Source organism: Lepisosteus platostomus, chromosome 1 (assembly GCF_059453375.1).
Source record: "Lepisosteus platostomus isolate fLepPlt1 chromosome 1, fLepPlt1.hap1, whole genome shotgun sequence".
In the NCBI taxonomy this organism is placed as follows: domain Eukaryota; kingdom Metazoa; phylum Chordata; class Actinopteri; order Semionotiformes; family Lepisosteidae; genus Lepisosteus; species Lepisosteus platostomus.
This window is the reverse complement of record NC_142611.1, coordinates 72666152-72681244: the sequence shown is the minus strand read 5'-3', so window position 1 is coordinate 72681244 and position 15093 is coordinate 72666152. Positions and strand designations below refer to the sequence as shown.

At 34.6% G+C, this 15093-nt stretch overlaps 1 protein-coding gene across 4 annotated transcripts in view; it reads right to left on the bottom strand.

The window, feature by feature from the left end:
* The window catches only part of tapt1a (transmembrane anterior posterior transformation 1a), a 44702-nt gene continuing 29609 nt past the window's right edge, over positions 1–15093 (bottom strand). For 2 of the 4 annotated variants that reach the window (XM_088636882.1, XM_088636901.1), the window contains 5 exons: positions 9777–9836; positions 9396–9464; positions 9001–9077; positions 3402–3562; positions 1–2215 (listed from right to left, as the gene is read on the bottom strand). In XM_088636882.1, the coding sequence (XP_088493008.1) occupies positions 1986–2215; positions 3402–3562; positions 9001–9077; positions 9396–9464; positions 9777–9836 (597 nt within the window). In that variant the 3' untranslated portion in view covers positions 1–1985. Of the gene's footprint in view, positions 2219–3401; positions 3563–9000; positions 9078–9395; positions 9465–9776; positions 9837–15093 lie in introns of all 4 variants that reach the window. The other 2 variants (XM_088636872.1, XM_088636891.1) reach the window with 1 other exon arrangement.

Genomic DNA, 15093 nt, shown 5'->3' with positions numbered 1-15093 from the left:
TTACAAAAAGCTTTTATTTATCACCCCCAATGAGATGCATTTATTACAAAGGTACATAGTCTTGTATTTTAATACATGAAAAATTAAATTAATTATACCATTACTGTTTCTGTGTACATCACATTACAAAGAGACTTGTTTAAGTGTACAAAATGTTGGTATTTACTACTTAATTCCATGCACAAAATGCTATTCAATGTACCAGCCAACTTGCTAAAATGCCATGGTCCAGCTTTCTCAAAATAGGGGGTATTTTTGTAATTCCATGGTTAAAGTCCAGTAAAGGCAAACTCGTCTCAAAGTGAATTCAATGAATGCTGGTATGGAAATGTTTATATTGCATTTCAATATTTTCTTTTGTATTAGAAAAAAGCCATATAGTCAAACTGTATGTCCACACAGTTCCACTCTGTGGATTAAAACTTAATTTGCAGATCAGATTTTTCTAATTTAAATATTTAATCTTTACTGTCAGATGAGCTACTTTGTCCGAAGTTATTTAAATTTCTGTAGTCACACTAAACTATTGAAAGATTTATCTGTTTATTTCAAATGGCATACATCTAACCTGTTGAAAAGGCTAAACAGTAACTAAACATTACACTTGAGGACAATTCTGTATTCTAAAAGCTTTTTTCCCCCCAATAAACTGCAAATAGCACTGGGTAAACAGCTCTAAATTCTTACTAAACAACTTCACAAAATGGGATGCTTTTACTCTGCTGATCTGTAACATCTATTGAAATACATTAAATGGATTCTAGATGCATTTCTGTGGCACTTCAGAATGTAATGATTTCCTTATTTCACTGTTATGATTTAAGTTGGTTACAATTTATAATTTGAAATATTGTCAGTTCTGTTACTAAGAGTTTGTGGAAAATGGATATTACTGTTGCAAAAAAATAAGACTTAAGACATTTGGTGTATCAGTGCGTAAAACATAAAAAACAATCCAAACAAGACTGATGTCAAACCTAAAACACACTTGGTAATGTCCCTCAGTAAGGGTAGTTACAATAAAAAGACTATATGCAAAATTATGATTTGCAACAGCATAATTATAGTTTGCAACAGCATTTCATAATTTCACAACAATCTTGCTGTACTCAGAAGTACAAAAGCATACACTAATTGCAGTATAAAGTTCCATCTTCAATGCATTTATATTCATTGCAAAACACTGTGGTACTTAAAAAATTCCACTTTGCATTCTTTGATCTATGTTAAAAAATTCAATGTCATCTAAGTGCATTTCAGTCTTATATTTCTGATTGAACCTGTATCCTTACTACATTCAAACTGAATTAACTGAATCAGTAGAACGTAATATTCTACACACAGTACACCTTGTACTCTGAAAATGTCAAAAGCAATAAAAGAAGCCTTCAAACACTCAAAGTCAATTATGCAATCAGGGCTCTTCTCATTGGCAGAAACAGAAAATGATTGATGAATAAAACTGCGTTGTTAACAGGCAATGATTTCGGTGACCTACTGTACCGTGATGAAAAGGGGGAATAAGTATATATGATTAAAGTCTTCAGAACTGTGCAGTCCTTAGTCTCCACTATATTTCAATGGTTATTTTAAAGTGTCCTAGGCACACCCTTCTACATTAAAGGCCTTTGAATAACAGTCCGTTTTGTTGTTGGAAATATCGCTGAATAGCCGTCTTTAACGGTCCGCCTCACAAAGCAGTGAGTTCCTCCACTTCGGTCAACTGGACGGTTAAGCAAGACTGAACAAATGTTTTCTGTTAATCACTGGAAGCCTCATCGACTCAGAAGTCACCTCACTGCAGGGTTACCGGCAGAATGGGGGAAAAACCAAGAGGAATTAAGAATAATTCTTCCAGTCAACAATAAATTACTTGTATTTCAATAAATACTTTAGTGCCACTCTTTGGCAAAGGATGTTCTTGGCAGTATATCATTTGCCATGCTGGGTCTCCTGAGCAGTTCTGATGAGGAAAACTGAAAACATTAGTCAATCCGGTTTCCGCATATTGTGAACCTGTCTATTTCCAGAAGATCTTTCTTTGCTGTTCTGTGCTTGAGCTCAGATCTGTCTGAGGTTATGTCTTTCTCTTCTGCATCTGGAGTGGTGAGAAACTGGTCAGAGTTACTGTTTGGAAGTGCAGATGAAGGGTTTTCAGACCGATGAACTGGCTGGCTGGTGATAGATGCCGAAAGGCCGTCGTTGGCTAAATTGTCTGCTGGAAAAACAAGAAAAAATAGCCAAGGCTTCAGCAAGTGACCACATCTGTCTGACATCAACAGCACAGGAACTGCTCACTACATTACAGGCAAGACACAGAACAAGAGATTGCATCACGGCTGTGCTGAACTACTGTACTTATGTTTTAGTGTTAAACTTCACTAGGACTTTAAATGTGCTTTTGAATGTTTAATTCTATTACAGAAATTCTTATCACAACACTTCCAACAGTGAAGATGTTTACCTGTATACAAATTGCAGCATTAATCATACAGGATATGAACCTACAATATTGCAAGTTTAAATTTTTTAGCAATATCCTATGCATTAGTATTGGAAACTTAATTAGTATTGGAAAATTACTGTTATTGTAATAGAAAAGCTGTCCCTCAACATTCTGCCTGTGATTATTAACACAGCTGTTAATGTTCTGCTAATTTAACACTATTGTACGTATACCTATTCATGTGATGAGTGTGAATTCCATTTCTATATGATGTAAACTTCTACCAAAGTAAAATAGTTTCAAGGAAATTGCAATGTGTGAGGTAAATGATTCTTGGTCAATGGAAATGGCAGGTATCACTGGTGTCTTGATTTTGTGTGTGTACATAATATGATATGGAAAACAGTTTGTAATAGCTTGCTTGAGTTTATTCTCACATTCTTTGTGCAATCTGAATTTATGTGTTATTTTACAGATTTTAATATGATAAACAGTGTTTGGGACCATGAAAACATCAGTTTTCAATACACTTTACACTAGGGACACAGTACCCCTGCTCCCCTATCAGAGTATTACATGAATCTCATCATATGTGCACTGACTTCAGATCAGAACCTACTACCACACCTAAAGGAGTAGTGACTTTCAAAGATAATGATTGTTGGCTGCGGTCGATGGAAACAATGGTGTGCCAAAACAAAAGCAATTAAACAAGGGTACATTGCACTAAAGCTGGAACCATTTCATCCAGGTGTACCCACACAACCGGCCAATAATAACAGTTGTAAGTAATAACAGCTTAAACCTACATCACAAAAACTTTAATAAGCAGACAGAAATCTGATCATCAATCGATCTTCAAAGCCCTTGTTTAATGTTCTTCTAACACTGTAAATACCTTGTAAGGTTAATTAAAATCAAGATGCTCAAATGGTCCATAAAAAGCAATTTTTACCTGGTGGGTTTGTAAATTTGTTCTTTGACTTGCTGGCTTGTTTTCCCGGTGTTGCAGCTGGTGGATTTTGAAACAGCTTTTCCTCCATCTTGGCCTCTTTAACATATAAGCAAGACTTTCCCAGCAATACTATACTGTTCAACACTTTAAGTGTTATTATCCTGTTGACAAAGAGAAAGATTCATAAGAAGACCACATGAGGATTTGTTGAAAGACTAAGCTCAGCTGACTCAGTTCAATTTCAAACTATGATTTATGAAAAGAAGTTCACGCACATTTATTCTGTAATGGTGCATCCCATTTGCTAACGCTGTAAAGCAAATAAAGTAAACATTCTTGCAACAACTCAGTAAGATTATCAAAGCAAGGAAAGCTGAAGATTAAGCATAAATAGAAGCATACATTCTCAACTAAATACCTTTCAATTTAAAGATTCTGTCAATAAGAAAACATGAATTTGTAGCAGATGTGCAATACTATCATGTTATACGGAGAACAAAATACCATTACAAGTGTTTTCAGTGAAGGGGAAGACATTTTGTATTTGAATAGTATGTTATGGGAATAGTAGACTACATGATAATAAGGACAACCGGAACAAAATGGTTGACCTTTCATGAGAAAGGACACATTTAGTACAATTTCTACATTAAAAGCTAAAGTGGGTCTAAAGGCTTAAAACATTTATTGCAATGTTAGTTGTTTGTTTTTGAAAATGTACAGTGATTATTTTGTGATGTAAGAAACATCACAACCACAGTGCAACATTTAGCGGGAGCAACTTCTCTATCAACTTTGTACACCAGCTTGGTGAAATTGCTGCCCATTCATCTTGAGTAACTTGAGGACCAATTATGGACAGCAGTTTTCACTTTAATGGTGCCACTCCAGGACATTCTGATATTTCTAACTCCATAGTGGCTTTTTCCTTGTGATTTGGGTCATTGTCCAGCTAAATGGTGATTTTTTTGTCCCAGTTTTAGGTCTGAAAAAGGTTTTTCTCCAAGATGTGCTAGTACTTGTGTTTTGTGAAATAGACACACAGTTTTGCATTAGACCATTCTTTGAATTTAGGTAATTCCGTAATTACAGTAATTAATAGCATCCTCATGCAAAATCAACAAGCATCAAAAATTTCAACACCAAGGCCAAATGTGACAAAGTCAACAAAAGAAAGAGAAAAATAAACAAAATAAAAAATGTATCACTTCATTACATTTGTGCAGATAATTTTCATGGATCATGAATCAAGAGAAATTGTTTTTAAAGAAATAATTTAGAAAATGTAAATTCACATTCATACATAATTTCTGGAATTTGTAACAGAATGTGCAATAACAATAAATAGAGAACTTTTATTTCTGCCCCTGTTTCCCCCCTACTGGCTACCATGAGTTTTGTTAGGGGAGAAAAATATTTTCTACCCAGCAATTTAAAAGGAAATGCAGCACTTCTGTTTCTGAATTCTTGCTTTGTAAAAGCCATGTCTGTCTTTTAAAGCTTGTAATTATTAGCTTAATCAGGTTAATTAATGAAAAAACTGTCTAGATGCATCAGCTCCAGTTCCTTGAACATTCACTGCTTCAGCTTCTGCTTATGATGAGCAATTTATATTGTACAACCCAGGTTTGACTCGCTAAGCTATAATTATATGAATCTAGGGCAGGAAAAATGATCCCCTCTCAGTATGAAGGCTGATCTCTAATCAAATGCGCCTGTTTCACATAAAATATCTCCTTTGTGAGCTACTTTACACACATTCTGAGTGTTGACTTATTGAAATCAGCAGGAGAGGGGAAAGGTGTAATATTTATCTGAACTGTTGTGTAAATAAATTCAACAGCTTTCAGGAGCATATTAATTCCCCCTATCATTGAGCTAAATTATACATGCGCTTAGAGAAACCAGCATGAAAACTAAGTAGAATAACTCTCTTGGCAAGTGCATCAACTGCAATTCGCATATCTTTAGATTGACTCATTGAAAAAAATACAGTATATTTTTGCTCAGATATCACAGATCTTGAGAATAATTTACATCCTGAAGCATGTTAAAAATATCGTGCCTTTTTTACAGCTTTCTCCCTTCACCTCGTTTCCAGTTGCGTCAGTCTCACCGGCTGATGAGGACAGCTTTTTTAACTTCAACGCTAAAATAAGACCATTACTAACAGAAATGACAGATTCCCCACTTTCTAAACCTGGTCTTTTAGACTACCTGATATTCATCAAAAGGTTGTAAACAGAATAATGGGGGAGAAAATCAAATGCCTAATTTTTTTAGATTTAAATATCCAACTATTTGCCACTTTAAATAAAAACCCCAGTTATGGACCTCGTCATTTTAAGACAACCCACACAGTCACTGCCGCAATGCGAGATGAGCAAGACAGTGTTGAGCATGTACAGTATGGTAACTTTGACCTCCAGTGACCCTGTCTGCCAAGTTCAAGTGCTTTGTTATGGGTACAAGGATAACAATTCTGCAGTTTTGTTTCTCTGTTTGCCCGGGTGGGGGTGGTGGTTGATTTTGCGCTTAATATCAGTATCTTCTGTGCATTTGTGTGAAAACTTTAATTTGTCACCAATATCATACCCTAATCAGAAGAGTTGTGGATGTAGCCTTAAAAGACCCTGGTTAAGTAGTCTACTCTAAGTTTCTTCCTTAGGGATGGCAATACCTATATTGTAGAAAAGCAATTTGTTGATCAGCTTGATGAAAAAAAAATTGCTTTAATAACAACAATGATAAAGTAAGAAGCAGGAATTAAAAATCCATTCATTAAGGATTATGAACATTGATCCTTTTTTATGCTTTTTGAGATTGTAGACATAACAATGACAACCTCCATAGACATAATCGTGCACATAAAATAAAGAAATAGAGATTGGATATTACTGTATATACAGTATGTTGCTAACCAAAAAGGTTACTCTTCATAATATGCTTAGATTGTGTTATTTCTTTAATTACTTAATATAATTAGAACAGCAGATGTAAACAATTCAATTGTACTCTTATCACAGGATTTCTATTATATCTATAGTTTAATCTACATCTAATGAATATAACCTGATTATATTTTCAATGTTACATTGTATGACATAGGCACTATATATTAACTAATTAAAATTCTCTATAATACTGTATTTTCTGTTACTAGAAAACAAGAAAACGAGCGAATGGGAGGGACATTGTCTGAGACATTGTGTTTATCTTGATAATATCTTAATAATCTAAGAATTATTAAAGGATCCCAGGAGTCAGCTTCAACCATGATCAGGGAAATGATTCCAGACTCCCAGAGTCCGATCTGTAAAAGCATCTTCCATTTTCTGTCCTGAATGCCCCTAAACTTAATATCCTTTTAGGTCCTTCAATTGTGATCATGAGCACATTCTTAAATATGACCTGATCAACACCAGTGAGAATCAAGTCCCCAGAAAATCATAAGACCAGTTCCAAATGAGAGGAGTCTATTCGACTCATCTAGACAGTCTGGTAGTTTAATTAGATAAACAACCAAATAATCAATCAAGTTGTTCTCTTTAAACAACACCTTTATTTAATTAGGGAAATAAGTGAAACTAGTTTTCTGACCTCTTGAGCAAAATATACAAACACCCAGTCTTATGGTACAAAGAATTACAACTTTAAGCTTTTATGTACAATAGTCATAACATCAAGAACACTCATTGAAAAATGTGTTGTTTTTATTGACTGCATTACAATTCTAATAAAAAATCCTCCCTCTGGAGAATTCAGTATTCTGTAGAAGTTTTTATTACATTTGGTGTACTGAAAGCAAGCTAAAAACATACACTTCAGACCTTGTTAAACAAAGTGCCTTCACAGCATCCAAATGTGCCTGCTTGACAGCAACTATTTTTAAATTAAAGCACAAAAACTGTGGCGTTTCCACTGTACTGGAAATGACAGAACTGGATAACACCCTCAGCAAATACTTTCATCCAGCTAAGTGCTACATGTCCCAGGGGTAACAAAAATAAAGCAAGGATTAAAAATACAAGCTTGGATTCGTGTCAGAGGCACAACAGAAAAACACTGAACATACCCCAGGTTACAAATACTACCAATACAACAAAGACATAGCTGTCTGTGCACTTCACAGAAATAAAACTTAGTTGTATGCAACAAATTAATTGTTGTTATCTAAGGTACATTAGTTTAAAATAGTACTTTCATTCCAAAAAGAAGGTTTATATTTTTCTAATTTTGATTACGACTATTATACAGTGAATTTAACTATTTATTATCTATTATGACCTCTACCACACTGAACAATCACATTTTAACCTTTATTGGTAGTGGCACTGGAACACTGGCTCGACAAAGTGATGATGTTACACGTTTGTCAAATTAATACTTTGCATTTGAGTTAAATATTGTTGGATAATTTAAACCCCAAGGGAATCCTGCCTTGTGGCCAATGCTTCTCTGCACAGCCTCCGGGCCATCATGACCCTGAAGAGGATAGGCTTTAATGAAAGTGATGTGATGATGATGATAAACTCTAAGGGGAGCCTAGACTATGAAAACAATTTTGGAATACCAATTTGGAATTAAAATCGAGAAATGTTATGTTAAAATTACATGGTGCACTAGTTAGGGCTTATTTACACTATTTTGTCCAATTTTGGTCACCATGTAACAAAAATGATATCGCTAGTCTAGAATCAGTCCCAAGAAGAGCAACCAGGTGCATCCCAGGACAAAGGAATGCCTTACACTGATATGCTGAAGGAACTAAACCTTTTTGGGAACCTTGAATAGGGAAGATTGTGAGGGGACTTGACACAAGTATTTAAAATCCTTGAGGGTATTTACTGAATGGACTTCTTCAGGATGAACACTGAAACACAAACTAGATGGCACAAGTGGGAACTACGTGGAAGTGCACTTAAAGCCGAGAACCTGAGGCACTTCTTTATCCAAAGAGCTCTGGGGGGTATAGAACAAGCTACACGGACATGTTATTGAAGCCAATTCCCTGGCGCCAATCAAGAAACAGCTGGATGAGAACCTGGGATCACTTCACTGCTAACAACCACACGAGTTGCATGGACTCAATGTCCTTTGTTTGCAATTGTTTTTATGTTCTATAAACCTGTGAGCATGAGGACTATCATGGTTAACTTATGTTTTGGGGACCTTCACAGTCTTGCAGTAGAATCCAAGAAGGTTGTTGTACAATTGGCTGATTTAATATTACCTCCTCTCCATTTACCCTCATTTGCATGACAGGAAGAGCAGATATTTCTAGGAAAAAAGGCTTTACATGTAAACACAAAAAAAAAACCACCAGTTATATGCGTGTTGGATACTGGAAAACATGAAAACCTATATGTCAACAACACAATAATGGTGCTAGTATAGCACTTACTTCACTGATGAGTGAGCATCTCCAGTTGCTTCAGTTTCCTGTACTTCTAAAGAGTTTTAAGAACAGTTTGTTGAAGATCTTAGTACTAAAATATATTTCTATGATACTTATTGAGTCTGAACACCCCAATTACAATGGAACAAATTCCAAAATCACAGCTTCAGAAAGCGCATGGTGTTTCAGTGTGTGTCTTACCCCAAGTAGAACAGCACCGCACACACAAAAGCAAGGGATCCCTGGACTTTCACCGAACTTGTCACCACTCTCGTCAGCTAAAACCAGCGAAACGAAACATTATGTTCAAGTTAAAAGGTTTAATACAAGTAATATACAGTACACACCTTAAAAAATTTGACCTCTCCATAGATTTATGTACAAGGTTATTTTTTAATAAGTCTAAGCCTCACCAGAGGTTTTAATTAGTTATGCAATATTGTAAAACCTCTTTTGCATAATTGTTCCTGTGTTGTATGTACAGTATAAAACCAGGAAAAGACGAACACTGGAACTAGGTTCATACTGATAAGAGCTAATTAGTTAAAATGCATAAAAAAATAAAGCAAGAACTTGCTTGAAGTAATGGAACTTACAAGCACAGCAAGAGGTAGAGGAATAAACCCCATTCTCCTGGACACGGTGTCACTGTAGTCAGTGTACGCCTACAATGAAACAAACTGGCATAAAATCTATGAAGTTATAAAAGCAGATGAGCAGCTATAACTGAATGAAAAGATGCATATTTAAAAAAATATATATAATGTAAGAAAAAGGTTCTTTCTGTTGTCATAATACTGTACAACAATTGCAATCATTGATTAAGAAATTCTAAGAAACACTGAAAACAATGGCATGAATCACAATTTAAATATTTCATTAGAACCAATGGAGGCTGCAGAAGTTATTTTTACATTCAAGCAGACAAACACTGAACATGTTTTGTTAAAAATTACTGATAGGATAATCTGACTTACATTTTTTTGCCGACTGCTTACAAGGTCAAAGGCAAGACTGGCTCTATATTCACTATATACCTGAAAGACAAAACAATTATAGAATGAAAAGTATTGTTCTTAACTTGCTGAGCACATCTGTACAGTAACAGTAAGCTGCCTTTTATAATTAAGGTTATGTTTTCATCATTTTGAGGAAAAAACATTCTTTCAGTTCCACCATGAATTTGTACAGCATGTAATTTGTATTTGTGTGGGGTGTCAGTCACCAGCTATTTTGTAAATGAACCTTCGAAATACCAAATTATTGTGTTTGACACTGACTCATTCTATCAGAATTTTAAATCTTGCCGTGAAGAATCCAAAGTAAAAAGCGATTAGTAACAATAATAACAAGACAAAGGGCCTTGCAGAACTATTAACCCTCTGCCTAAAGAGGCCCCATTTTCTCTTATTACAAGTGATGTACAGTATACAGCAAACCCTTAATTTAATGGATTTGCTTTAGCAAACAAAATCTGCTTAAGGGGGATTCCTGTCAATAACTAAATCCTTGCAAGAGGTGTTGTTAACAGTATGTTTCATGTGCTTTTAATGAATCAATCTTAAAAAACAATCATTTTTAAAAATACACTAAAATGCTAATAATATGTAAAAAACTCTGTAAAATGCACAAATAATAAAACATGGCAAAATAAATACAACACAGATTTAAAATATCGGGAATATCAGTGGTGCCCTATAGAGGTACTGTAGGTCAACTGCTTACGATAGATGGTGTTTGTGTTTTGTGTGCTCTAGCAAATTGTATACAGTATATTTACAACACATGAAATAAAATCCTTGCATATTTATGATAAAAAAATGAACAGGAACAATTTTAATCGACTGTGCTGATTACAAAAGATTCATATATTTTATTTTTTCTCCTACACTAATGTGTTTCTGGGGCTCAAAAACATCATTTGTTATTTAATCGTACCTGTCAGCAATAGCAGACATTCCTTCTCGCCTACTAGTCCGTTAAACCAAGGGTGTACTGTACTCATTTTTTAAAGTGCTTATTCATAATAACAATGTGAATGCCCATACTGAACACCCTTATGCAGAAGATAAATGTCTGCAGAACAACCGTTAAGAAAAATAAAATGAAAATGTGTTGATTGCATAAGTGTTCACCCTCTTTGTTTTGGTAAGCCTAAATTAGCTCAGGGAAACCAAATTACTTTGACAGGTCACACAATTAGTTGAAGAGCCTCTGTGCGGTTAACATGATTTCAGAATGAAAGCCTGTCCCTGTAAGGCACCTCACAGGTAGTGAATTTCAAGCACAGATTCATCTATTAAGATCAAGGAACTTTCAAAACATTGTGTGGATAAAGCTATAAAATGGCACGGATCAGGAAAAGGCTATACTTTTTTTTTTAAAGACAGTGGATATCCCTGTTTAGCATTGTGACGTCAATCATTAAGAAGTGGAAGAACTATCTTACTACCCAGTTACTTGAACTGCAGAGAAAATATTTGTGAACCAACTAGATTAAGATATATTTGGATTATTTAAGTAACAAAAATAAAAAAATCCAATTTCAAAAATATCCTTGTGTAAATGGGTGGAGCCTTAGATTAGGTAACTGGTGGCACCTCCTTGATCAGCAGTGACTTCAATTAGATGTTTTCTGAAATTTTATGAATCTCTCAAATTGGCATTAGTGAATTTTGACTCATTCTTCCCTATAGAACTGCTTCAGGTTGTTGATATACTGTATGAGGGTTTCCTTGAATGAACATCTTGCTCCACGTCCTGCTATAGCATTATAATCAGGTTTAGGTCCAGACTTTGACTTGCCCAATCCAATGTAAAATTACTTCTTCTTCATTCATTCCGTTACAGATCTGCTTGTATGTTTAAGATCCCCATCATGCTTCATGACCCACTTTTGGCTCAGCTTCAGCTGTTGAACAGATGGCCTATCACTCTCCTCCAGAATTTGCTGTTTTAACACCAAAGTTCATGATTCTGTCAATGATAACAAGCTGTCTTGATCCTGTAACAGTAAAGCAACCAAATAATAATATACTGTTCTCTCATCACCATTCTTGACAGTGAGGATGAGGTTTTTCTGTTGGAAGACATGGTTTGGTTTTCACCATACAGAACATCTGTCATTGAGGCCAAGAAGTTCTCTGTGTAAAGAACATTCTTCCAGTAATCTTGTGGATCGTAGAGGTCCATGCTCTTTGGCAAACTTGTGACAGGTGGTAATGTTCTTTTCAGAGAGTAATGGTTTCTTCTTGGTTATGAAAATGAAAACCATTCACGTTCATTCTTTTCCTGAAGGTTGAGGCATGAACACTGACATTATCTACAGCTTTATCTCAAAGACTTTCAATCTGATCTCAGTCTTTTCTTGAAAAATGCCAGTATCTTCCCACATACTCCCATAATCCCCTGCATAAGGAGGTGACCACTGTTCTTGTTTTAAATGTACATCCCTTTAGTTTCCAATTATGCCCTGTGGTTCACATCTCATTATTGATTCTGAAGAGGCGCACAATTCATTAAAGAGTTGTGTCACACATCGTGCTGCCTCATGTGACAGACATACATCTTACGATGTAAAATGTGGAATATTCCCAAAAAGTATCATCCGGAAGTGAAATGTCTCCTTTCAGTTCCCTTTCCATTTCTATAGTCTGTCTTAAAGCTTAGGAAGAAAATGGTGCTTCTTGATAAATGACTGTTATTAACAAGAAGGGATATGAAGTGGGTGACCCACTTATAGTACACAGAGCTGCTTTTATAATTACTTTAAGAAAATATATACAGTATGAAGTTAAGAATTCTCCACTTTGAATAATACAAATAAACGAAAGAGAATGCAGTCCTTTTATGTACTGTATGTCTGCAAAATGCTCTCTTCAGTGAAGTATAATTTTTTTTTTTTACAACATTATGTTCTTGGATACACATCGGTAAGTTGTATATGATCCTTCCAAATTGCTGCTGAGAGATACTTCTTATTGACTTTTTAGAGGCATTGCTTAAACATTATTGTTGATGACTTCGGATTGTGAACCACACAGCTTTATGTCATTTAATCGTTCAAAATGCTTCAGTGAACTGTTCAACCAAATAAAATGCTTTCTTACTTAAACAGCAAGGGTTTAAATTTCTATCAAAAAAGACTGCTCTGCTCTCTCTAGTCATGACATAGGCAACGATACATTTAGACTTGGATTAAAAATGTATGCATGTTCAGTTTACTTATAATGATATTATAGCAATCAAACCTAAAAATATTATTATGTAACATATATATGCTAAATGGAGCCTGTTTTTTTCTGTTAACATAGAGTATATTTATAGGTAGACAAACTTTGAATGGCTATGTAATGTACCAAAGTACAACTGATTCGTTTTCTAGGTTGTAGGTACAAAACGTTAGTGAATCAGCTTGTTTCAGGAAACTTTTATTGTCTTTCATAGCAGACTGTGTCTGAGATTTTTTCCTACACAATTAAGCAAATTAAATTAACATAGAAAACTGGATTCTCTAGAAGGACACGTAATATGTTTTACTCAAACAAAATTACCTCAAGTGACAAAGCTTATGAAACATTCACCATTGTTCATGAACAGAATGAAACAGTTGTTTGAAAGTGCTTCTTACATTTACAAATTTGCTTTGAAGGAGAGGAAATAATTTGGGAAATAAAGACACCTACTAATTGGTGTAAGAACATCAACCTACTCTTTCTTGCAGCTAAAACTGCAGGTTTAATTTAACTCATAGGATGAAAAGTAAATGAAAAGTAAATCTGGGTTAAAATATAAAAAATAATTAAAGATGGACAATGAAATAAAATGCCAGGGTTTAACTTACTGTAATTGAATTAAATCTGCTGATCGTCACACATCTCGTCCTCTAACCATTTTTAAACTAAAAAAAAATAACTTAACCTGGACGTTTAATATAGATATTTAACGAAAGCAAATTAATTTCAACCTTAAAAGTTAATGATCACAGACAGTAACTTTCTATAAGAATAACTCTTAAGTCTGTTTAATTTATTCCACTCCAGCAACCTACAGTACCTCCTCCTTCGAGCTTGAGGCATGTTCAATAAATTGAAAAGATAGAAAACTAAGGCATATCTTGTTTTTTTGTAGCTTTTCAGATTCCTTCGTGCAAACACTTCGTTAAAACAAAAGCACAAGCTACCAATTTATAAAGATTTTCTATGATCAGCACCCAAAACAGAACATCAGGTCACTGTGCATAGTTTTGAAAAATGTTTGTGTGCATGTTAAGAAAAGAAGCATGGCTTTGTTTTTTCCATATAAAGAAAATGCTGCACACTGGATTTTTTTATGGCTGGGCTTGAAATGTTTTCTTTTACGATGGTCTGATTAATTACATTCCAACAATGGTAATATTTATGATAACACAAAACACCGTGACAGAAAACAGGTAAGTAAAAACTATTTCGACGACAGTGCAAGAAAGGAAATATATATTCAAATAAAGCTGTTTTTTATGGTTTTGAAACAGGATTAACCTGTCATTGTTAGACTGCATCCTAATGCTGCTCTGACCCAGTTTCCAGACACATACATGCAGACATAATTCTTAGACCCAATATCTCCAATAATTCAGTAAGTACAGTACAACAAATATTGTTTGTAAATTATTCTTTTATGTCAACGATATCTTTTCTAACTGCACTGAACACTCATTTGTTCTAGAAATCTTTGGAGTCACATAAATAAGAATTGAATTTACACTTTCATATACTCTAGTAGGGTTACTTTCTCAAAATATCATTTACTTTTTTTAATTGTGATGGAGATTTAAAAAACTATGATAGGAAACGAGGAGTTTAACACAGATTAACCAGACTTCATGCAATGAACAGTTTAGAAAAATATATATTAGAAATATTACTTATAATCATAATTAAAAATAATGTATAACATCAAATACATTTTTTACTTCAGTAAATGACCATAACCGAGTAACTAAAATTACCAACAAAGTAGTAACTCAGACCAGCTTTGTTCTGCCCATCTTTACTGGGATCCACCAGGCCATGATTAATGGAGTCATTATGGACAGTTCTACTTTACCACACACCTCCTGGCAATATTCATCTATTGACTGGGCAATAATTTTCATGCAGATCTTCAGTAACCTGTTCCACTGACAGACATTCTAAATGTACTGTGAAGCGTTAAGGATGCAAGAAGTACGATTGGTTCCAATGCAGCTCAGTTGCCTTTCTAAAGGCTCTCTGTACAGTTACACACATGCTGCCAGTGGTGTTTGTTGTGACA